Below are 24837 nucleotides of genomic sequence, written 5' to 3'. Positions count from 1 at the left end.
CTGGCGGCGCGGCGGGCAGGCCCGGCCGTGACATGTGGCCGTGCTGGCTGTGCCCGCAGGTGCCGGGCGCCATGGCCCCCCCCAAGGACATCATGACCAACTCGCACGCCAAGTCCATCCTCAACGCCATGAACGCCCTGCGGAAGAGCAACACGCTCTGCGACGTCACCCTGCGCGTGGAGCACAAGGACTTCCCGGCCCACCGCATCGTCCTGGCCGCCTGCAGCGACTACTTCTGCGCCATGTTCACCAGCGAGGTCGGTGCGCCCCGAGCGCCTCCCCGCCGCGGGCCGGGGCCTTCGGTCGCCCAGCGCTGGGCCGCCGGCTGCCCCTGGGTGCTCCGCGGTGTGGAGCAGAGAGGGTTGCCTGATGCTGGGGCTGCCCGCTGTCAGGCTGTTCAGCGGTCGGCGCTAGATCGCTCTACCGTGGCACCGGGACGCCTGATTGTGGCATCCGGTCACGCAGTCGCGGTGCTTGGTAGCTCCGTTGCGGCAGTAGGATGCCCGGTCACAGCGGTGGGTCGCTCCATCGTGGTGCTGGGTTGCCTGGTCATGGTGTTAGATGGCCTGGTTGTGGCGCCAGGTTCTTCGGTCGTAGTGCTGCGCTGCCTGATCATGGCATTAGTTGGCCCAGTCGTGGCTCTGGGTCACCTGGTCGTGGTGCCAGGTCGCTCCATTGTGTTGCTGGGTTGCCTGGTCATGGCATTAGTTGACCCGGTTGTGGCGCTGGGTGGCCCGGTTGTGGCGCTGGTTTGGCCCATCGTGGCACCAGGTCACTCTGTTGTAGCACTGGGTTGCCTGGTCATGGCATTAGATGGCCCAGCTGATGCTGGGTCGCTCCATCATGGTGCTGGGTTGCCTGGTCGTGGTGCTGGGGTGTCGGTTTGCCTGATCATGGCATTAGTTGGCATGGTCATGGCGTCGGGTTGCATGGTCATGGTGGCACGGCACTCCGTTGTGGTGCTGGGTTGCCTGGTCATGGCGTTAGATAGCCCAGTTGGTGCTGGGTTGCTCTGTTGTGGCAGCAAGTCACTCCGTCGTGGCACTGGCTTACTCCATCACGGGACTAGTTTGCCCCATCATGGCACTGGGTTGCTCAGGCATGGCACCGGGTTCCTCCATCGTGGTGCTAGATCACTCTACCATGGTGCTAGATCGCCCGGTTGTGGCACGGTGAGAGTTAAAGGCTGCATTTGGGACCGTGGTCCTGAATCGCTGTGTGCCGTACAACCAGCCTGTGCACCAGAGAGCTGCCAGTCTGAGCTGACAAACCAGCAGGCTCTAATGCCTCTACTGATTTTTCTAGTGGCAGTTTAAGGTCTGCCTACTTCCAGCCATCTGTCTTGCCAAAGTTGCCAGCGCAAAGCTGTACGAGCAGTGCTGCGCACCTTAGTCCAGGTGGTGAATTAAGGCAGCCGCTTTAAAACTGAAATGGATGATACTTAACTTATGTAATGGTCTGTGTTTCGCACCGGCTGAGCGCCTGGCACATGGGTGGTTGGGCTGTTGCCCTTGCAAAGAGGATGTAACTTCTAGCACAAGTGGTTGGGGGTAACACCGTAAGCCGCGACTGCTGTGCTCTACAAATGTCACTTGTGAGAATCTTTGCTCTCATAGTACATGCTATATTGACTTACATTAACTGCGTGCTATTTTGCTGAAGCACTGAAAGGTAATGTTTAAGCTAAAGCTGGGACTCATTTGTGTCGTTAATAGGAGATGCTGAACCTGGCCTTGTCTTTTATAAGTTTGAATCAATCTTTGTGGCTTCTTCTTACATAAGATGCTTTCCTTGTCATAGCAACTTCCCTGTTGACAGGGAAGAAAATGACTAAGTAGCCCAAAGGTCCTAGAGACCTGCCTGCTAACCCAGTAGTCCTTTCAAGACAGAATCATTTTCTTCTTTGTCTTATCCTGTAATGACCCATGTCTGTAGAGCTGTGACTCGCAAGGTGTGTGTATTTTTGTTTATTTTAGTGCTGGGAAGGGTGAACAGGTGTCTTAATTTCTCTAGGCGTGTGCAAAGCAAGCCAAAAAAGACATATGTGGACCAACCACATACCAACATATCTTTTTTATGCATGTCTTTATGAATTTTGCAAATTTAACACTTTCTCTGCATAAGGAAATAACATTTTTTTAAAAATAAAATACACAAAGCAAATTCACCCTCTGGAGGCTGAAGTTCTCTATTTAGCAATGGCTTCAACATACACAGCAGAACAGCAGACTCTTCCTGCTTCTTTCTGTTTGCTCCTATGTTCCTCTCAGTGCCTTTGACTTCCTGGACTTTATCTACCCAGTATACAGAGATCAGATCACTTTACATCTTATAGAATGGTCTTTGTGGCTGCTAACAAAAGCTGAGGATAACAGCAATTGATGTACATTGGATCTAAGCTGAGATCGTCTCTCCTTGCTCCTTTATACTCTCATTTTGACTGTATCACTGTAGTGACCTTAATTCATAGATATAATTTTTTCTCCAGTACACAGTGGGCATGGTCGCTTACTCTCTCAGTCTTCCAAACTGCTGCTGCTTGAAGGATTTTACTTTTTTGCTTAGTTTGTATTTCTTCCAATCTTGCTTTTTCATATGGAAACCCCAAAATAACAAACCTCCCAAGTGGCACAATTACTGTGTGTTTGTGAAAGAATGTTCTTTCCAAGAAATGACAGCTTGGTAAGCCTCAAAGTGGATCTACTTCCTACATGTGTTAATGACAAGTATTTTGGTGAGTGTAATGGGACAGCATTTGGTTGCTATCCAGACTCTTGCGGGTATAGAGTGTTTTGGCCTTGCCTGTAACTTGAGGGAACTCAAAATGCTTGATTGCATAATGGGCTAACAGTCTCTACAAGGGTTCCTTTGCAACTCATCACTAATCTCCTGCAAATTTGGGGACTACAACATGTGCTTTTGTGGCAACATGCGGCTTTGGTCAGACTTGGGCTCCACAAGGCTTTGTTCAGAACTGATCCCTGGGTCATGCCCTGTGTCGTTCAGGATGTTATGTCTTTGCATGGTCAGTCAGTGTAGCACTGAGACTATCATCTGAGATTATCATCAAAGAAAGCTGCATTTCCGAATCCACGTGTCTCTCATTTCCTTCCTTCGCTCATTTCTGACTTTAATATTTACTTTTAAAAGTTCTCAATCTTACTTAATACTGACCTCTTTTCATTTTCTGTTTTCTAGGAGAGAAGTCACTGATCACCTGTTGAACCCTTGGCTCTTGATAACACTTTTCTCTGCCTCTGTGCTGAGGAGTGTGGGAATACTGAAACAGCTCATCAGTTTTACCTACAGATCTTTTCCTTGTGGTAGAAACTGAAGAGCAGTTTCAGCAAATGCTCCCTTGCATCCTAATTTTTTTGCATCCTAATTTTGCATTGGGGTTTCTGCCTTTGTTTGGACACGTTAACATAACTCAGGATGTGTTGAGAGTTGATCATTGGCTCCACCTCAGAAAGAAGCTAGTTTATCTTCTCTTAGAGAATATCTTGTAGAAATTGAAGAGGGTTTTTTTTTTCCCATTAGAACAAGTCAAAATTTTCTTCTTATTCTGAAAATAAAGGACTCGTGTTTCTCTTCAGGTTCTTACATGGTCATCTCACCGTACTATGAATGTCTTCCAGAATGCATTGAGCCACTTGATTATCACTGTCGTGCCAGCATTTCTTTTTCCCCTACCTGTAAGAAGAAATTGGAGGGGGTTATTACAGTACTCTTTTGTCTATCTGCATTAGTGAAAGGCAAAAATAAGAAGGGGACTGGAATAAGTGGTAAGATGCATGGTTTCAAAATCTTAGGCTGAACCCAAGGAAGGTCCTGTCTCCTGCACAGAGTGAATTACATGATTTATGGGTGGGGGGGAAGACAGCAACGTTATGAGCTATTACCTGCAGCCCCAGTCTTAAAGCTCTCAGCAACTTAGGCATCCTGGGGTAAAACTCTTGCTGTCTCCAAGTGACTCTTTTTAAATTTTAACAGAATGTGTTTTCATGGACACAGCATTTGATTTCTGGACCTGCACTGATGCACACTTTTTATGAACTGTTAGAAATGTGCTTGAATCAGGGAGTATCAATCTGTTATTGCTGTACTTCATGCCAGTTGGCAGAACTCTAGTATGAAACACTAAAAGGGAAAAAATAATCTGAAATTGTTCTAACAGCAGAGCTGCAGGGAGATGTCGCATACCACCAAACGCCTGCTAAAGAAAAGCTTCTCCTACTGTTTTTTGATTAGTAGTCCTATGCCTGTAATTTTGCATTGCTTCTGGGTGCAGACTAATTGGAGACGGCAAAGAAGCGTAAGAATAGCAGAGCACAGTAAAGCAGTGTCTAGTAGTTAGTTTCTTGTTCACCTTTCTAATGCTTATGAATAAAATAAATGATAGGTATCCTGTTCAAGTCCTAATATGTGGATGCACTGCTTAAAAAGGGACTATCTCTGTCCCAACAGCAGAACACTAAGCACTGTATGCACTTCTCTGATAACGCATATGCAGTCTGGAGCTACAGCCTCGTCTTAATGGGATGTTCAGAAACAAGTTGTCTCTGCTCTGAGATCCTTCTTTTCAGCTCTGATACAAGGACTCTAAGTTATTCGGTATCATGTACGTTGTGTGAAGCTACTTGAAATGTTTTCCTCCATCCAAGTAACCTTAGCATGTGAGTAAACTGTGAGCCAAATAACAAGTGAGTAGTGCACTGTAGAGTTGTATCACATACAAGGAGAGACAGAGCTGATCATCTCTGTGTTGATGTTATCCTCATGGTTAGTGTTTTGATCAGCAATATGCAGAGAGTAGTTCATCATTGAATATTGGTTGTGGGAACAGGACCTTTTTTACCAGCTCTAAGCAGAACCCTGAAGAACAATTGTCCACAGCTTCTACCTTATTCAATACAATCTATTACCAATAGATCTGGTCATTGCAGTCTCCAGTCAATAGCTGTCCATAATTTCTTATCCTATTTCTTCCAAGTACTCTGGATGGTCTGCATCTTCATTTGCCTATTGCAATCATATGAACATCCTGTCCAATTGATTCTGAGCTCTGGTGACACCTGTGTCCTTCATTTGTTGCACAAAACAGCTTAGCCTTGTTGGGTGGGATTTTTTTTTGTCTAGCCCAAGTTATGAACTCATTTTAGCATCTAAGCACAACCTCTGGCCTGTCATGCAGCAGGTCAGACAAGGTAATTTGCTGCACCTTTTTGGCTCAGGATGCCATGAAGTTTGTTCATTGTGTCAGTAAACTTGATCAGCCACTTCTCTCAGACTGCTTTGGGTGTCACCATTAACTCATGTGTTTCTCTTTACTGTAAAGTGCATCACAGAAGTGGTTCAGTCTCAGCAGACATTTCTTCCCTTCTGTTACTGTGTCATCGAATGCCTCTGTAGGAATCCCATTGACTGCTCTTATTTTCTCCACTTCTATATCATGTCCTTTTTCCCCAGCTGTGGGAGCTTCTAAGCCAAGTGATCATGCTTTGATCATGCTTTATCTTCAGCGAGTCCCTGCTCTATCTGTCTGTAACCAACTTTAATCTCATTTTTGGCAAGAAAAGTCAAGGGCTTTCATCTGAATCACACTTGCACTGACACTGACTACTCACTCGTAAGTCACAGGAAAAAAGATGGGTTTTGCAGTGTGCTTCGTGGAGACATCCCTCTCTGTTCAGGTCCGTTCATGCTGACAAGAGCTTGCAGCAATGTGCAGGGTGTGATTAGCGATTCCACATGCTAGCCAATTGTTCGTGACTCATCAGATGCTGTGCCAGCAGCTTTATAATGGCTGCACTAAAGCACTAATAACTGAATAACTGATGCTCTGTGAAATACAATCTCAGTTTTGTACCTACAGAGGTGCAAACTGGGGGGATTCATCGAATTTCCTGTTCCCAGAGATTGACTGAGACAGTAACATTCCTTAGGAAAAAAATGTTGTTCCAAAATGATGTACCTTACAGATGATAAAATGACATGTATAGCTCTCGCTGGTAAGGAGACAAAGTCAGGATTGTTTAAGTACTATCACTGTACGTACTATCACTCTACTTTCAAATGTTCAAGTTAAACTTACATTTAACCTTTAATTCTGAATTTTCTGGCCTATAAATAGTCATTCTTTTTAGGGACTTTCACCATAAGCTTGCAGAATGGACCAGGAATTGAACAGTTAAGGAAGATTTTTATTTGATTTGGTTTTAGAGTAGAGTGGTCAATGTGGGGGCTACGCAAGCTGTAGCATGTCATATACATCGAGCCCAGGGAAGAACCCCACTGAACTGTCCCTTCTACTAAAGCATGGAATAGTTGCATGGAAGAGAGAGTTTAGTTGTCGTATGCAAATGACACACACAATTTCTGCTATCTCAAATCTTAGCTTGCTCCTTTTACAATGCGGTTTGACTGTCCTCCCTAATAATAATAAGCTGTCTATTTTACTCACTCTGTAAGTGAATTCTCTAAAGAAATTCCCTCCCTCCCCTTATTCTTTCAGTGAACATAAAAAGAGAAATACCAAATCACTGTTGAAGCCTCTCTGGCAGTTCACATTTTAAGAAACTGTTGAGTGTTGTTGGCTTTTTGATGAGATTCCTGAAAAGTAAACTCTTGTCTTCCTTCTAATTTACAGCTCTCAGAGAAAGATAAACCCTATGTAGATATCCAGGGACTGACAGCCTCCACCATGGAAATCCTGCTGGACTTTGTGTATACAGAAACTGTTCATGTAACAGTAGAAAACGTCCAAGAATTGCTTCCAGCAGCATGTCTGCTTCAGCTGAAAGGTAATTGCCAAGTATCACCACAAATTGCACAATTGCTGCTGTTCAGAGATTTGGGTTGTCTGACCTTCTGTAAAGAAGATAGGTTGTGGGAGGCATGATATTTATAAGTACTATGTTGACTCCAGGCTTAAGCCCTTGTGTCTTGAAACTGTTTGGTTTACGTCAAACTTCTTGGGCTGTCTTGTGAACTCTGGTCTCATTGATAGAGGAACTAACTTGTATGGAAAAAAGATGATAAAACAGATTATTGTTCCATGCTTTGGGCTACTCTATTTCTGCCCAAGAATTCTCAGGAGGAATTGTGGGCTGTATAGCACATAAACATTACAGCCAAATTGACGACTTATAATAAGCAAATCCCTGAAATTGTTTGACCTTGCCATCATAGTATGTCTGGATCATAACAGCCTGGTTGATGTTATTGCACATGTACCTATGAAGCCGATGACCCTGCTTGAGCAGGGGGGTTGGACTAGATGATCTCCAAAGGTCCTTTCCGACCTCAAACATTCTGTGATTCTGTAAAGCTATCAGAATCCACAAATCCCAGGCAACCATCAAAAAGACATTGGAGAAAACCTAGAAATCTGGTAGCCACATCCATTAGCATATATATTTTTGGTTTATAATGCATGAAGCTGGGTAAGGCTCATGTTTGAATCTCCTCCTAGTACTAGATTATTTTTATTGCATTTAAATAAAATACCCAAATGCCCAGACATGTGGTCTACTGCTTTCTGTTTTCATGTCCCTCTGAAGAAATGCTTGCACATGTGTGTTTCTGTGATATTTTTGAGCTTGCTATTTGAGTTGGTTTTTCATTATTGCTTAGAACTCTTTTCTGAAGCCCTTTCCAAAGCAGCGGTTTGATTCCAAGCATGCAGTGCTCATTCACCCCTCCAATTACCCATAGGTGTGAAACAAGCTTGCTGTGAGTTTCTGGAAAGCCAGCTGGATCCATCAAATTGTTTGGGCATTCGAGATTTTGCTGAGACACACAACTGCGTTGATCTAATGCAAGCTGCAGAGGTCTTCAGCCAGAAACATTTTCCAGAGGTTGTTCAGCATGAAGAGTTTATTCTGTTAAATCAAGAAGAGGTTGAAAAGCTCATCAAGTGTGATGAAATTCAGGTAAAATCTGGGAAGTACTGCTACTCTGCAAAGCACTTGAAGTAAAATGTTTAAACCAGTCAGAAATTAGGGCCAATTAGCCCACACTCCTAGCATGGACTTCTCACACGGTCCCTGAATTTGGTATTAATTTTCCACACACTTTCTTCTAACTTTTTAGCCACATAATCTGAAACTGGTCAATCTCATATAGCATATCACATGCAAGGCTTCCCTGCAAATAGGACAGTTGCAGTCAATAACCTCTGCAGAGTTCCTGTTCTCTTGGCTCCTCCTTTCCCTAGAGGAGGTTTCAGAGGTTACAGAGACAAGTTGTATCAACGCCTAGCTCAGAAATACTCCCAAGATTTTAACTTCTGTTTGTAGACTTGTACATGCTACTTAGAAACTCTAGGAATGCAGGTGTCCTCCCAGGCATGTGGCTGTCCTCTGCTTTCACAAGCAGCAGAAAGCATGATGCTGCAGGGTAGTCTGATTCTTTAGGGAGTTATATGCAGATTTATGACTTGCAATTTTAGGTGCAGATTTTGTTCCCTCGGGGTTGGTTTCTGGAGGATTTACTACTTTGCTGGCACCTGTCGGATACTTTTTTTCAAAATTTTCTATGATGACATATTTTCTTGAGAACTGAAATAAGTTAAACATTCATTGGTAATGAGCAGGAGGCCTTGTTTGTTTTACTGAGATGGACTTCGGGGAGAGTTGATGTTTGTTTCAGCTCTAAGAGAAGCGACTGAAGAAATCATTATTCAGCATTTACAGTAACATGAAATCTTAAAAGCAAAACAATGTAAGGGATACCTCTGGTAGAAATTCCTGAAAAGCCAGTATGGCAGTAGCCAGAGAAGAACTATTGGTGTATTCCAGTCTGCCTTGAAAGTGGCCTTCAGCAGAGCTGACATCCTCTTGTTAATAGATCCACTTGAGAAATAACATGCAAGATGACCCTAAAAGGCCCTGGTGCAGGCTGAGGTCAACAGTGGAGAAAGCCTGAGTGTGTTTGGTGCACAAGCAGCAGCTTTAATGATGTGACAGTTTGAGCTTATGTGAATTGCGGTGAGTATTGACATAACACTTCTGGACAGTCAAGAGAAAATAATGAGGAACTTGAACGACCCCAACCAAACTAATCAGATGATCCACATATGAGAAGTGGAATTCAATGTGGATTGGAAGGACTGATTCAGGCCTTGCACACACACTGTGGCATATGAATTCACTGTAATACATAAAGAAGAAGAATGGGGCAAATCTAGCTGTTGCTATGGATAATACAGGAGTGATGTGCTAAGGTAAGGTGCAAGAGCCCCCCAGAGAGTGTTGTATTACAGGATACTGAGGAAGTACCCTCCGGAAAATCCCCTGGCTGTTAGAGAAGTATGATGGCAGGTCATCACTGGCGTGCTATGTTCAGTATTACTCATCATATGTCAGGAAACAGAAATGATCTAAATAACAACAAAACTGTTAAATGTATCAGAGGACAGTCAGTTCAGGAAGGAATAAAACCAGCTGTGATTGCTACATTTATGGAGGAGGTGGGGAAAATTGGAAGCAATAAAGAGCCCTGAGTGCTGTCCTTTTGTGAGCTCTAATTGTCCTTTCCCAGTAATTCAAATATAAAGAGGGCATTTGGAATTACAGTGTAACAAATATGAATCAATGGAATGGAAGAATTGCCTTACATAATTAACCTCTGTGGCTCCCTGCTTCAGAACATTGTGGAAGAAACAGCTTCAAACTGAACTTCACAGTGTTCCAGTCGTATACTAGTGGGAAGACTCAATCTTCCTGTTACAGTATCTCCTTTTGTCTTCACATTAAATGCCAGTTAACAGACCTCATGATAATAAATTGATGTTTGATTTGCTTTCAGGTTGAATGATCTAAAGACCTGCAAAAACAAAACCAAGCATAAATAACATGTAATAGGGCTTTTTACAATTCTTTCTCTTTTGGTAATCATAATTACCAAATCACAATTTGCATGGCTGTGCTCAGTGTGCACTGGAGCTGCTGCATTTGTAAAGCTGTCCAGAGCACCTGAGATTCTCTGAAAGTACCAGGTTTAGAAAGTTTAGTGCGTGTGATATCTGAGAGTGGTGTGGGCACTTGTACGTGCTGGTCCTAAGTGGAGAGAGAAATAAATCAGAGTCAGGACAGTAATATTCAAACCCTGATGTTCCTCACAGCCAAAGTCCGGTGGTTTATGGTTTCTAAAATGTGAATTCAAATAAAAGACCTTACATGTAGCCAGTATGGCCAAGATGTTAAAAGATCAGTGCATGAGCAATGGGCTACAGGGGGTTAAGTGGATCACTGCTCCTTAAAAAGGCAACATGTCTCTGATCAGCTTTGAGATGGTGCTTTTCACTCTGCAGTATGGTAACTCCTGCTCAGCTGAGAGCTCAGGGGAGCTGCCCTGGGAGTTGCTGCCTTTCAGTGGGCTCTCTCCCAACATGTTGCGGCTCCCAACTTCTCACTTTGCTGTGTATTGTAAAACTCACTTTTCAGGCACTTGTGCTGTCAGTTGCTGATCTCGGTTATCAGGAAAAAACAAATGCAGTTTTATGAAAAGGAAAACACAGGAATTTCATAGTGCATGTAAATACAGACTCAAAATGTCACAGTCTCTTGCTAGCTGTGAAGTAGTGTCAACAGCCTGAAAGTTGTCTGTTCCATGGCTGGTTGCTGAAATATGCTATAGTCTGATCAGTGTGTGCCTCCTCTTTCCAGGTGGATTCTGAAGAGCCTGTTTTTGAGGCAGTTATAAATTGGGTGAAGCACTCAAAAAAAGAACGGGAAGCATCGCTGCCAGAACTGCTGCAGTATGTGCGCATGCCACTTCTCACCCCCCGCTACATCACAGATGTCATTGACACCGAGGTATTGGCAGCCTGGGTCCCTGGGCACAAAACAGCTGGGAGCCAGTATCTGTGTTTGATTGTTGCTGATCGTTGACCCCTGCTATCCTAACAGAACATGTTAAAAGTAGTTTTTCTACTGATGCTTTTTGATGCTGAAACCATGATGTTGTCCCCATTCAGCTGGAGAGCCCACTGTTTAACTCTTTCAAGGAAGGGTCAAAAGAAAAACAGAGCAAGCTCAGAAGCAGTTTTCTGTGCCAGGAATTATGATATCTTGCTTTCCAGCTGGCAGGGAGCCCCAAACCGTGGAATTATTCAACTGTCTCCTGACCAGTAGCATCTTTTCATTGTCATCTGTTGTAGTTTCTAACAAGCGCTTTCTGTCTTCCATTCATAAGCAGTAGCAGGTCTCCTTCTCTAGGCAGACAGGCTACTGGCATGGGGTACCTAGCAAGGAAATGGCTGTGGAGGGCCTCATCAGAAGTTGTTGCAGGTGCAGATGGTGAACACGTACCCTTGAATGACATGAGCAGCAGCACCATAGGTCCAGAGCCAACACACAACTCGGAGTTATATCTAGTCCTTCCTTGTGTGGCTGGAGTGTTGCAGAGGCAAACCAAAATGTGGATAATGATAAGAGATTATTAAGCTTTTGCAGTGAAAACTTAATTCCAACAAGAAGTGATGCTGACCTAGAGCTAGGTTTGACAGAAAGGCACAGATAAGTTCAAACCAGCGTTCTCATATGACGGTGATGAGAGTTGATCAATAGTTACTAGCCTTTGTCACCTAACAGGTGCTGAATGTCGAATGGCAAACTTCTCTACATCCAGAAATGGCTGATTTAGCAAAAATAATTTTTAATGTGGTATAGCTGCCTTCTATGGATGCTCTTAAATAAGGGCAGCTAATATACAGGTAGTTGTGCCAGGGCTAAAATGTGTTTAGTCAGGTTGTTATAGTCCAGCTTAAACTGAAATTTAAGCCAACGCAAAGCAGGCTGGTACCAAAATAACTAGTTCCAAAACCAGTCTTAAGATATTGTGAATATAGGGCCTCAGCTTTATTACTGCTCAGGATGGCCCCTCCAGACTGGAGATGAGATATGATGGTGGGACATCATCATCTTGGTGCAGGAAGGGGGGGCGAGAGTTGGCTGTATGTAACATCAGCTGAATTTTCTCTGCCCTGAGCATCCTGGCCTTCTTCCACAGTCACCAAGAACTTATAAAAATAGATAATCTTAGTTTATTGCAGCAGCATATAGCACCAAGCACCCAGAGGGAACTGAACACTGGACATTCAGGAGAGGCTAGTCCAATCCCTCAGCCAGGCATGGGAACTATATGCCATTATGCAAGGAAAAGGAGATGACACTTTGGCCTTGAGCTGCAGTGCCCCCAACTTTTTTTGAAAGAGGGTCTCACTGCTCCTGTAATCTTTTCCTGGCTCAATATGTCATGTACATGCCCAGTATAGAGATCAAACTACTAGGCCCAGCAAAACTGCTTAGTTTGTGCTCTGCTCCTTGTTTCTTCTTCAATGGCAAGGTGCCTGTTTGAGAGTTGATTATGTGTGACTGGTCCAGCCAAACTGATTTCAAATATAGTTTCACTGCCAGTTCCCAGACATACTTCTGCTGGCTTAAATGTGGATTTTCCTTGGTTTTGCAATATACTTATTTTCATTAGGACACCTGCAGTGCCAGACATTGCATGAGAAATCAGCCATTTCTGAATTTGCACCATCTTTTCAGCTGCAGTAGTTCCTTATGTGCAATATTTACACCCTGAGACTACTAGCCACAGACAGCACACAGATCAGTTTAATGCTGTCTGAGCTGACTGGAGTTGACTTGAGGGCAGTTCTTATTAGGGATTTTTAAATACCTCATGTGTATCAGTGACTTATGTTTTTCCCCAGCCTTTTATTCGATGCAGTCTGCAGTGCAGAGACCTCGTAGACGAAGCTAAGAAATTTCATCTTCGGCCTGAGCTCCGGAGTCAGATGCAGGGACCAAGGACAAGAGCACGTCTAGGTGAGCAGCAAAGGAAAGGACACTGAGAAGGTCTGGGGCATTGGCAGGTATTGTACTATACATGCTGGCTAGTGCCTTGTAATTGTATTGAAGTGCTTCACAGCAGTAACGTGTCAATCCACAGTCCCAATGGTACAGAGAAGGGACAAAGGACAGGACAGGTACATAACCATTTTCTTTCTGAGCTGTCCATGCCTCCAGATATGTTTGTCTCAGCATGCAACTCTCCAAGAAGTGTAGGAAGAGTTTCTTCCTGCCTAAAAAGGCAAGCATCAGTGTCAGAAATCAGAAGAGCTGGGAGGTGAGAGACAGCAGTGTTAGAGTGAAGATGAATTTTCGACAAGGAATCTAAGAAGGGAAGGCACAAAGGGGGAGATGGAGAGGTGCCTCTTTCCTTTCAGAGGTATGTTCTTCTTTTCCTGGTCCTGCTGAAGCACAGAAATGAAAAGTTCTTCCTCTATTTCAGTAGCTTCTACCAAACTGGATTGTTGGGAAGCCACTTGGCTTAGGTTTGGAAGCACATGGAGTAAGACAAACAATAGGAATGACCAGCAGAAGAAGAAAAAGTATTTTAGTAGCCCTTCCTCACCTGACACCCTTTCTCATATTTTCAGACTTACTCTCTTTGGACTCTCTGGCATGCCTTTGTCCTGGATGTACTCACAGGGCATTGCCTCAGTGCCAGCACTGACGCTTCTTCCTACAAGCAAACCTTTCTGTGTGTTCTCCAGTGCTGCTTCTTGTGTATTGGAAAGGGACCCTGAAAACCCCTCCAAGCCCATTTCCTGTTATTAATATTGTTTTAGGAGACAGAAAGCAATTTAAACACTAAAGGAGGAGGACAAATTAGGTTTGTCGGAGATGCATTGATTAGATTTTTGCCCTGAAGGGAATGTCATTATGATGTAGTTTAACCTCCAGCATAGTCCAGGCCACAGCATGTCTTCTGTTTTTTCCGGGAACATCCTGCCTCAATTTCAGTGACAACTAGTTCAGCTCAACCTGCTCTTTTAGAAAGAGATTTGGTTTTGGTTAAAAGACTTCTGCTGATGAAAGAGACATCACATCACTGTTTCATTGCTTAATTGTTCACACAGGTAAAAATTGTACACCCTATTTTTAGTCTAAATTTGTTAAGTTTCATATTCTGGATTCAGCCCTACCTTTTTTCATTGACTCAATAGCCATGTGCTATCAGGAATGCTCTTATCATGTGTTACTTATAAACTGTGATCAAGTTGCCTATTAACTTACTCTTGGACAAACTGAAATGGTTGTGCTTTTAGATGCCCTGTTGAACAGCAGGCTTTCTAAGTCCCAAATTGTTGTTGGATCTCTCTTCTGAATCCTTCCCAGTTGATTTTTTATATTCTAGGCATACCTCGGAGATATTGTGGGTTCAGTTACAGACCGCCACCATAAAGCAAATATCTCAATAAAGCGAGTCACACAAATTTTTTGGTTTCCCAGTGCATATAAAAGTTATGTTTACACTATACTGTAGTCTATTAAGTGTGAAATAGCATTATGTTTAAAAAAACAATGTACAAAATGTGACACAGAGACACAAAGCAAGCACATGCTGTTGGAAAAATGGCGCCGATAGACTTGCTCGACGCAGGGTTGCCACAAACCTTTAATTTGTAAAAAAAGCGATATCTGCAGAGCTCAATAAAGCAAAGTGCAATCAAACAAGGTATGCCTGTATTCTCCTTCATTTGAGGTGGCAGCTTTTTGCTTTGTGGCAGACCAAGTCTTGTTAAATCTTTCTTATTTGGTGTTCAGTCCTTCTGCAATGAAAACCTGGACAGTTCTAAGCACTAGTAAAGTTTGCTTTTATAGAAAAGGTCCAAGGAATCCTGGGGATTCTTATCTATTTTTAAAACTATGATAGAAACCTACCTTCAAGACCATCATTACCCAGGCAGTTAAAACTTTCCAGGTCACAGGTCTTATTTAACTATCAGGGAGAAAATAAGAAAAGTTTGGTGACTATCTCAAAGAAAAGAAAGGAGAGGGAAAGCAGCTTTGAAATAAATTACCTAAGTCTTAAGAAACAATTCCTGGAAAAATATTTCATGAATTCTTCAGACAGCTCTTGTCAGACAGACACACAAACATGGCAGAAGATGGATTTGAGAAGGAGGGAGCTTGAACTGTGCATTCCCACACCACCCAAATATGCTGCCCATTTACAGGACCTTGGCACAGGATTGTACAGAGGGATTGAACTGGATATTGGCGATTTTTCCAGCTTTGCCTTTTTGTGGCACTTAGCAGTAAAATGGAGGAACAGAAGATGATGACCGTCACGCTACGAAGGTTTGATAGTAACGACAACGATAAATGACATAAATAACAAATAGAAACTACCAGGAGAGGTCACAGTGACTCTTTTTTTGTTAATGTTTTTAGCATATTATTCAAATGATGACATGCAAGGAAGAAGATAAAAATATAAGAGTTCCCTTATTACTTCTCTTTCAATTTTTTTATAGGAAAAAGATGAGGATTTCTTTTTTCTTTTTTTTTTTTTACAGTTCTTGGAAATATCTTTCCCTCAGCTCTCCATTTTGCCTTCAGTGTTAGTTTTTATGACTTCTTGCCTTTGTTGGAACAGTTGTGGAATTGTCCATTTTTATCAGGATGGTAATATAGGACAGTGGTGTCCCTAGTTGTAAAATAAGGGATTGGGATGGAGTTTGTTCCTCAGTGAAATGGTGAACAAAGAAAGGTACCATCTGGTCTGGATGTCAGTTATAAATGAGGGAAGAAGGCCCTGTTTTGTGAGAAGGGTGCAGAGGAGCAGCCATCCTTTTTCAGCTGTAGTAGGGTGGTAAGTTTGAAAAGATTTGTGGAAAAGAAGACAAAAGAAGACATAAACCAGTCAACTTCAGTACCTGACTTAGCTAGCTGGACTTCTCAAAGACCCTCTGACATTAGGAGAGACTGACTCTTCCAGCAGACAACTCAGAACATGTGAGCTGGTTGTGCTCCCACTCATCCCTGGAAGAGTTTCTCTCTCGCACTCTCTTCCTCCCTATTGACAATAGGGGGCCCAGGTGACTGATACCTGGGTTAGGTGCCTACACTCAAAGCAGTGATGAAAACAATGATTTAGAGGCAGTCTGTTGCACCAAGGCAGACTCAGTTTTCTCAGGTGATTCCCTTGAGGTCACCCTTTGGTTGTGAAGAGGTTGACTTGACTTTGCTCTCCCTCTTTGTTCTAGGAGCTAATGAAGTACTGCTTGTGATCGGCGGCTTTGGCAGCCAGCAGTCACCTATTGATGTTGTGGAGAAATATGACCCAAAGACTCAGGAGTGGAGTTTCCTGCCAGTAAGGGACCATTTTTGACCACCATTGGGTTGTACAGGCATGCTGCAATCAAACACTGATAGACTGATGCTAAGCAGGCATCAGCTATATAACATTCCTCTCCGGGCTATCCTTTGTGTTCTACTCAGAATTTCTGACCTACATTCATTAGGGTTGCTGAGGTTTACAGAGTGAATGCTGAAATTTGTTCGTGTTTGAAGATTTACTAATTAAGCATTGTATAAAAGACTGTTGTTATGGTTCTAGTTAGAGGAGCCTACAGAGAGCCAGAGCCTACTGAGACCCACATCTTCTTTTGTGTCACATTTCTTCTTAAGAGGGGTGTTAAGCTCTGAAGTTTAGTTATGATGATTGAAATGTCAGCAGGAGTAGTGCAATCAGTCCTGCTTTGGGGCAGGCTGCATGAGCTCTCTGATTTCATTGTTTCTGAGTGTAATGGGAGATAGTAGGGAAGAGAGAGAAGTAAAAGTTCCTGCATTGAGGACTATTTCTACCCAAATTTAAAATCAGCTATATTTGTGTGAAATAAAGGAGAACTGCCTCTTCTTTATTATCACTAATCCCAGAAGAACCTGTATCTCCTGGTCTCCCAAAATCCTGTTCTTTTTGGAGGTGAAAAGCTTCAGAAATTTCCATCAGATCTTCCAAATCTCCACATTTTCCCGTTGACAGTCTCTGCAGGATGTCAGTGGGAGGAACACAAACCTCCAAGAAGCATCAAAGATTCAGTAGCAGCGTAAGATAAGTGACATTTAATGCAAAATATATTAGTGCAAGGAGACCTGGCCTTGAGAAAAGAGACAGGCCAGGACAGACTATAGGCAGAGGAAGGCAGACGAAGTCTAAGCATTTGATCCAGGGTCATATCCTTTAAATCCATAGTGCTATTTGCCTTTGTAGCACTGGGCCATTTTCCAGCAGAGCAGCAAAAGAGGATGGAATAACAGTGGTTGTTCTCAATGCATCAGTGTTATTTCTTCTTCTTGACCCTTTTATTCTTTTTACTGTCTTAGAGCATCACCCGTAAGAGGCGCTATGTTGCCACAGTGTCCTTGCATGATCGGATCTATGTGATTGGGGGGTATGATGGCCGCTCTCGCCTCAGCTCTGTGGAGTGCTTGGATTATACATCAGATGAGGATGGTATCTGGTACTCTGTGGCTCCAATGAATGTACGGCGAGGCCTGGCTGGAGCCACTACCCTTGGCGGTACGTCCTGGTCGCTGTACTAATAAGGCAGTACAGGTTATTCCGTTGTCATCCTGAAATGCCCAATGCTGGTAGCCACAGAGTGGGGTTGCTCTGAGGGAGGAGGTGAATCTGCAATTCTTGCTTTTCATCATTTGCATGTAGAAATGGAAAACTTCCTGCCCATGGATCCTGACAGGGGCTCTGTCTCCACTTCATTCTTATGGCATGTGTCTGTGACTTGAGGGAAGGGAGCTCTATGAAGGATTATGGAGTGGGAAGCTCTTGGGGTGGTGACTGTGCAACATATTACTGAGTACAGATTGCCGAGTACAGCTATATTCATCCAGCACTGGAGGGAGAGTGAAACTGGAGCATGTGCAGAGAAGGATTCCCAGGACAAACTTGGAAACAGGAAACTGCTTTAGAAAGCAAAGCAGAAGACTTTATCTTGCTTACACTGGCAAAACCAAGGCCAAGAGGGAATATGATTGTTTTCTATAAGTGTAACTTGGCAAAAAAAGGAAATGTGCAAAGAAATGTGCAGTGTAAGAATTGAATAAAAACAAATAGATATTAACAGGCCATGAAAAATCTGGTGTGGAAATGAAAGAAAGGTTTCTAGCCATTAACATAGCAGTTACTCTAATCCTGTATTCTAGAGTAATTCTATACTATATAGAGTAATTCTATACTCTAATGAATATATTAGAATATCTTCTTAATAAATAATATTGGTTAGATATTATTCATTAAATATTAGATCATTCATGTATCTATTCTAATGAAAGTTCTGTAAAAATGTAACTGCTTTGAAGATGACACTTGACAGATTTGTGAAAGTGTTTCATGAATTAGGGTCTCCAGTGTAAGGAACTGGTCTTGATGATCCAGGCGTGTCCTTTGGATCATCTCTTGTTTTGCTACCAGTGTGTTTAATACCTTGTAAGCATTTACTGTGAGGAGGAGTTGAGGTGGTGTCAATAATAGGCAGGGTTTGGGTATGGCAGTTTTTCAATATCTACTGCAGCATGAAAAAAACAACTAGAGTATATATGTTCTCTTTCATCCATCATCAAGAAGCAGATTTCAGGGCCAGACAGTTTTTATGTTTGTTTAGTTTGTTGGGTCTGTGAGCAGGCTAATGCAGCAAGCCAGGGTGAGGAGGCTGGGTTTGCTTTTAGCTCTGAATGTGCCAAGATCTGTAGTTGTTCTTGTGTTTTGCAGTCCCCGTTGTGGGTTTGCTCCATCTGTGAGGGCCTCCTTGCTCCATGGCATGTGTGTACATTTGATGACTGCCTCACTAAGTCCAACCTCTGTCTAACGTTGCAGATATGATCTATGTTTCTGGTGGGTTTGATGGAAGCCGACGACACACCAGTATGGAACGATACGACCCAAACATTGATCAGTGGAGTATGCTGGGAGACATGCAGACAGCACGGGAAGGAGCAGGGCTTGTTGTAGCTAATGGAGTTATCTACTGCCTCGGTAGGTACCCTTAGGACCTGTAGGCATTCTGCAAATACGTGGTTTCTACAAAAATGACAGTGCAGATGCTGTCTGCAGGGAGCACAAGTTGTGTCGTTTCCAGGCTAGAAGAGACTCCCAGAAGATTGCTGTTGCAAACTTCACCACACTGGGCATTGCACAGCTCTATCAGCAAACGCAGATGGGTCTCACAGTCACCATCACAATGACTTAGACTGGAGCTGCTATATAACTACATTAGATGCTGTTAGAAGCAAATTGGGAACAGTCAACCTGCATTTGAGGGACAGCTGAAGCGAGGGGGATGAGCAGGGCCATGTAACAGCTCAGGTTTGCAGGGACTGGGCAGTGGTGGAAACACCGTAGAAGTGAAGCAGGTAGCTATAGGACAGGGTGCATCTGCTCCAGAGGAAGCAGTGTTCATTTTCAGAGGTCCATGCCAGCTGTGAATGCAGTGAGAGTGCTAGAGGGTAAATCACTCTAAAGACTTTAATAAGCTTGTTCTATAGATACTCCTCCCAGGCCCCAGAAAAGACAGACACAGCACTGTTTTCCACCCACATTGGTTGCAATCCTATTCCTGAGGAGTCTCAGATATCAGACACTGGTTTATGGGTTTCACTTCCCTCCCCCAAATTCCCCTTCCCCATGCTGTCCCTCCAAGCGGGTGCCACCACACTGCTCCTTTGCTGAAGCAGCACAACGGGATTTCTTTGTATCCTCTTGTGATACAGCTCTTTCCGCCTTTTGTGCTTTCATATTTCAAGACGTCCCAGCTTATGCTCTCTGCAGCCTCCTAGCGTCAGCTGGAGGAGGTGGACTGGAGCCATGCAGCACAGCTTCTGAGCCAGCACCAGGCCTGGAAGCCGTATATCTGCATTAGCAGCAGGATGGCACCAGCGTGCTCAGAGGGAGGTCTTTGGTTCAGAGAGGTAGTGCTATCTCCCAGCACTGCCCTGTGTGGTGCAGGGTCAGGGCTCACTCTGAGCTGGCTCAGGGTCTGGCATTGCAAGCTGTAGAGATCCTCTTTGTTCCCCCAGCCCCGGTCTGTTGTGAGGTGTGCTAATCGCAGTGCCACGCTGTACTGAGGATGAGCCAGGCATGTTACTGCTTTCTACACAGGAAAGATTTTCCAGAAGTCAGACCCACGGTTTGCTCCTGTGTTTTGTCTCAGGTGGCTACGATGGGCTGAACATACTGAATTCTGTAGAGAGGTATGATCCCCACACTGGACACTGGACAAATGTCACTCCAATGGCCACTAAGCGCTCAGGTAAGAGCCCGCTGTGCCTTGAGGTCAAAATGTGTTATGCTGCGCTGAGTAAGCAGTCACTGCTGGCTTGTCCTGCTACCCTGGAGGATGCTGACTGGCTCCACTGGGAGGTTAGTACATCACAGCTGCTTGGCTTTGAGAAGTGACAATTCCAGGATGTGCTGACTTAGCTCCAGAAGAAAAGGATTGATCTTCACATGCCTGATATCTGCATCCCATGGAAAGATGTGCATAGAGGAATGGAGGGCTTACAAGGAGGGAGAGGAAGTTTTGTGTGACTTCCATGACTAGGAACAGTGCATGGCTTGGAGAAAAGCTAGTGAGAGACAAGCTACTGACCAAAGTGATTGTGTTTAAGTTAATGGAACAGTTTGCATTAAGTCAGTGCTCCTCAGCTGCACAGGACCCACAAAGGCAGGAGTGCTCTGCCAGGCCCTCCTTCTCCTGTGCTCCCTCCTGTGAAATGCATCAGTACCTGGGGCCCTGAAGCAGAGAGCAACACTGATACAACAGGGTTACGTTGCAGCAGTGTTATGTTAATGACTTAAAACATGCGGTCATACATTAATTATTCCCCAGCTTTGTCTTTGCTGCTTGGTTTGGCAGCTGTATCTAGGAGAAAAATGTAGTTTAAATCCTGTTTTTGGAGTAAGCTTCTGTTTCAGCTGTTCTTTGTTTCTCAAAAGAGTTCTTGTAGGGCTGGTGCAGCTCCTGTGGTCCCAGTGTGCTCACTGACTAGTGACTTGCCTTCAAGTGTTGACCATCTGCCATCGCACTGAACCTCAGGCCCACCTGCCCCAAACCTTCATGGTAGTGCTATAGAGCAGCCTCAGCTCTGCTCAGCCTCACGTGAAAGGTCAGGGTGCTCAGTGCCTTCACCACCTCATCAAGTAGTTCTGCTGTCCTTACAGGCACTCTTTCAAAACCCATTTTAAGTTGCTTTTTCTCTATTTCTTTCCATAAATGCCCTTCACAATTAGCTGAGGCAGCATTGTTTCAGTTTGTTCTCTCTGGAAGTGTTCTTGTTTAGGGACAAAAACTAGTTACTCAATTTAAACTGTTTTCTAGTCTAGAAACAGTTAAGATTTCTTGTGCCTGCAGTGGCATTCACTGAAACCCCAGGCTTTAAATATTTACTCCTGTGACAGAGCCATTCCTGTTAAGCATGGGTTGGAAAGTATTTCCCATATGTCAGGAATGGATTTGATTTAGAAGCTGGTCACTTCACACACCCAGGAAGACTCCACATATAAACACATGATAAATCTGTGGGTTTTCCTACATCAAAGGCAATGTGCAAGACCTGTCCATGGATCTCCAGAAAGTTTAAGGATGCCTATGCCTGTTCCCAAGGGGTCTGTTGTCTGCGCCAGAAAAGATGGTTTCTGGCAAGACCAAAAACAACAAGTTCAAGGGGAAAGCCTTTTGTGAAAAGCATTTCCCAGTTTCTTGTCAGCTTCCCAGAAGACTTGGAGGCTTCTTGGTAGCAGTGCCTCAGCCCAAAAAACAGACTCCCTCAGTGTCAGAAGGAAGCAGGAAGATTTTGAGGCTCTTGCTCCTGGCACCAACTCAGCCAGGTTCCTTCCTGTGTGCTGTGAACTTGAACACTGAGATCTGAAACAGGGATTCACCCAGGAACAGCTATCATCTGCTCTATCCTGACCTCATTTTTTGACCCAGCTTTTTATGCTGCCCCTCTGTGGTACTAACACCAGTTGCACTTACAACATCCATCCTAGTATCAGTTTCAGTCCGTCCAGACCAATGACCTTGGACCCTGTAGGACTTCCTTTGCCCCAGGGCTTTGACACTCTTTCTAAAGCTGCCTTCAGGCATGTCTTGGAGTCCCAAGGAGGACCAGGACTAAAAGTAATCTTGCCTTTATTTATAGAAATTGTCTCCTCCTTTTTTCTCTTCGCCTCTTAGGACAGATTCTGGAGATGGGCCACCCTACAGAAGCCTTGGCCATATTGCATTACTAGACCTGACTTCCCTGATCAGGCCTTGGTCTGGTCTCCCATCTCAGCTGATGTCTTCCTATTCATCCGTGAAGCTATCAGAGACCCCATCAGAGCAATCTGGCCGTTCCGAGCTGTTTCAGTGCTCTCAGCAAGGAGGATAGATGGAGAAAGTGAGGCTGCAAATAGTGGAACAGGAAATCTCTTACACCCTGTTTGCAGAAGATACAAATCAGTCCCCAGAGCTGCAGAGCAGCTGGCTTGTTTCCTCAGGGATGTTCATATCAGTGTTGTGGTTACATGTTGACGATAACACCCTGACAGGGATTACCCTGCTCTTGAGATACAGCTTAAAACAGCAGAGGCTGTTGGCAAGAGCATCTGAAGCCACTAAGTGCCTTGTTATCTTACTGCATTCTTGGCGCTGAAAGGAGCTGCAGCTTAGCAACAGAGGCTGGCTGAGGCTGATTTTTCTGAAGTTATCAATAAACCCGAAGTTGGGCCAACTCTGTTATTTATTGCTTTTACTGAGGCAGGCAAGAACAGCTGTTCAGACAGATGCTTCAGCCCCTTACACCTCTGTGACTGTGCAGGGAAGGTGCCAGACACCAGTTTTCCTTTCCCTGCCTCCCAGAGGAGTAGTGTCAGAGTAATCCTTCCTCCAGCTTCACACACAGCAGCATCTTTCTCCTTCCTACAGCCAGGGGCTGGGTGACGCCAGGGAGCCAGAAACACCAGAGAAACCAGAGCCTCAGCCAGCCACCCACCAGCACAGCTAGGCTTGCTCAGTTCTGTTCAGAGGGCTGGTGTGTCTTTCAGCCAAGGTGAACGTTTCATGTTGTTAGTTAGGCCCTAGCTGCAGTATTAGTCAGTCCCCCTTCCTTTGGAGATTCAGCAGCATTTGGTAGAGTTACAGGTTTTCCTCTATCATGTTGGAGGCAAGAACAACAACAGCAGAAGATCCTGCGTTATGACAGCTCTTTTGTGGGAGATTTAAGTGTAAGAAATGTCCTCTGTGTCCTGGGGAAGAAGCAGGAACTCATCTAGTTCAGCCTCATGACAGTGAGCCCTGGGCATGGTGATGCCAGTGTCACTCATGGGTGTAACTGCTCCTTCCTCTCTTTCTAGGGGCTGGAGTGGCTCTGCTGAATGACCATATTTATGTAGTTGGTGGGTTTGACGGGACTGCACATCTCTCCTCCGTGGAAGCCTATAATATTCGCACTGATTCCTGGACAACTGTAACAAGCATGACAACCCCCCGCTGCTACGTGGGGGCCACCGTGCTGCGGGGAAGACTGTACGCAATTGCTGGGTAAGAGACTGGGCTGGGCTGGAGAGGGAGATGCTCTCTGCATATCTGTGCGCTGGAACAAGTGCAAGTGAGTTTAGGTGACAGATCCTGTTGCTGTTTCAGGTGGCCTCTCCTTGCATTTACCTTTCAAGCCTTATGATTGAAGACAGCCCATGGAGTCACTACACCCAACCTAAACAGGCAGCATGATGCGCTGGCCCAGGGCCAAGACAGGCAGGAGAGTGGCAGCAAACAGCAAGAGAGAGCCTGCTGTAATGGTTTTATTTCAGGCTATTCCTGCTGTATGTAACTGTGCAGCCTCCCAGGAAGGGCACTGAATGCCCCAGCCTCTTCCTTCAGCAGCATCAGTCACATGTAATTTTCTGTCCTTGCAGATATGACGGCAACTCACTGCTGAGCAGCATTGAGTGCTACGATCCCATCATTGACAACTGGGAGGTAGTGACCTCCCTGGGGATGCAGCGCTGTGACGCTGGAGTCTGTGTCCTTCGGGAGAAGTGATCTGGAGGGAGCTTACAAAGAAGAACACCCTGAAAAATCCCTGCTGGAGGAGGAGTCCCAAGTGATTTGCAGTGACTGTTCTTGAGAGTTGTGGATGCTGTGAAAGTAGGCATCAGAATAGCAGCTTTCTGTGCTGCCTTAACTAGAGCATGTGCATAAATGTGTTATCTCAGCAGTCATTTGAAATCGGGGGCTCTGTGTGAAGCTGGAAAAAAGGTAGCGAAGTGGATCAAGAGAAGCTGCATTCTCTGCTGTTCCTGTGGCTAATTGTATCAGCAGAGCAGAGATGCCCCTAGTCTTGGCATCAGCCAGTCTGGTGAATGCTTCCAAGGATGTGTACATACAGCAGCTGGGTGGTCTCTTCAGAAACTGTAGGACCGTGTGGGTCCTCCAGTTGCTCTCAGCCATGTGGATGCGTGAGGGTGGAATCCAGCTGCCCTTATGCTCCAACTTCAAATCATCTTGTACATACTGAATGTTTTAAACATGCTCCTCAAGAGCACATCAGTGCAGAGCCGAATTGAGTGAGCCTGTGATGAGGGGGTCCTGCACTGTAGCTGTGTCTACAAGTTCCTCACAGGTCTGCACACAAAAGGAGTCACAGATTAATGCTGTCAACTACTGAGACCCAAAAGCCTGAGGCTGCAGGGAGGCAGAGGGCGGKGKGTTATAGGGGGGGGGRGGGKYGGGGGGGGGGGGGGGGGGGGGGGGGGGGGGGGGGGGGGGGGGGGGGGGGAAGAGATTGCCTGGCATGGAAGCAGGTGTGCAGCATTTGCACTGTAATCAAGGGGCTCAGCAAGGTTTAACACATCACATTTTCCTTGAAAAGCTTGACTGACCCACCTGGAAAGCGCTGCATTTTCTGGCAGTGGGAACCTTGCTGTGATTCAGCAGTGCCTTTGCTCCCACCCCTGCGGGGAAGTCAGCTTACAGAG

General features: G+C 44.8%; 1 protein-coding gene across 3 annotated transcripts; it reads left to right on the top strand.

Annotated features, from left to right (window-relative positions):
- The first annotated feature begins 11 nt into the window (after positions 1 to 11).
- Positions 12 to 24556, top strand: KLHL12 (kelch like family member 12). 3 transcript variants are annotated; one of them, XR_003253171.1, is made up of 12 exons: positions 12 to 257; positions 6650 to 6803; positions 7717 to 7934; positions 10671 to 10820; positions 12725 to 12839; positions 16070 to 16176; positions 17190 to 17385; positions 18697 to 18855; positions 20030 to 20128; positions 23215 to 23401; positions 23504 to 23652; positions 23776 to 23858. XR_003253171.1 is itself a non-coding variant. In XM_026063780.1 (11 exons), exons 1-11 carry the CDS (start codon positions 33 to 35, stop codon positions 23900 to 23902), a joined length of 1737 nt encoding a protein of 578 aa, XP_025919565.1. In that variant the 5' UTR covers positions 12 to 32; the 3' UTR covers positions 23903 to 24556. The 3 variants fall into 3 exon arrangements, 1 of the variants encoding a protein (XP_025919565.1); XR_003253170.1 differs by having other exon boundaries at positions 23504 to 23682; positions 23776 to 23854; XM_026063780.1 differs by lacking the exon at positions 23504 to 23652 and having other exon boundaries at positions 23776 to 24556.
- Positions 24557 to 24837: the final 281 nt, after the last annotated feature.

Source organism: Apteryx rowi, unplaced genomic scaffold (genome assembly GCF_003343035.1).
Source record: "Apteryx rowi isolate R43461 unplaced genomic scaffold, aptRow1 scaffold_200, whole genome shotgun sequence".
Taxonomy (NCBI): Eukaryota; Metazoa; Chordata; class Aves; order Apterygiformes; family Apterygidae; genus Apteryx; species Apteryx rowi.
Note: the sequence above shows the minus strand (reverse complement) of the source record. Positions and strands in the feature narration are given on the sequence as shown.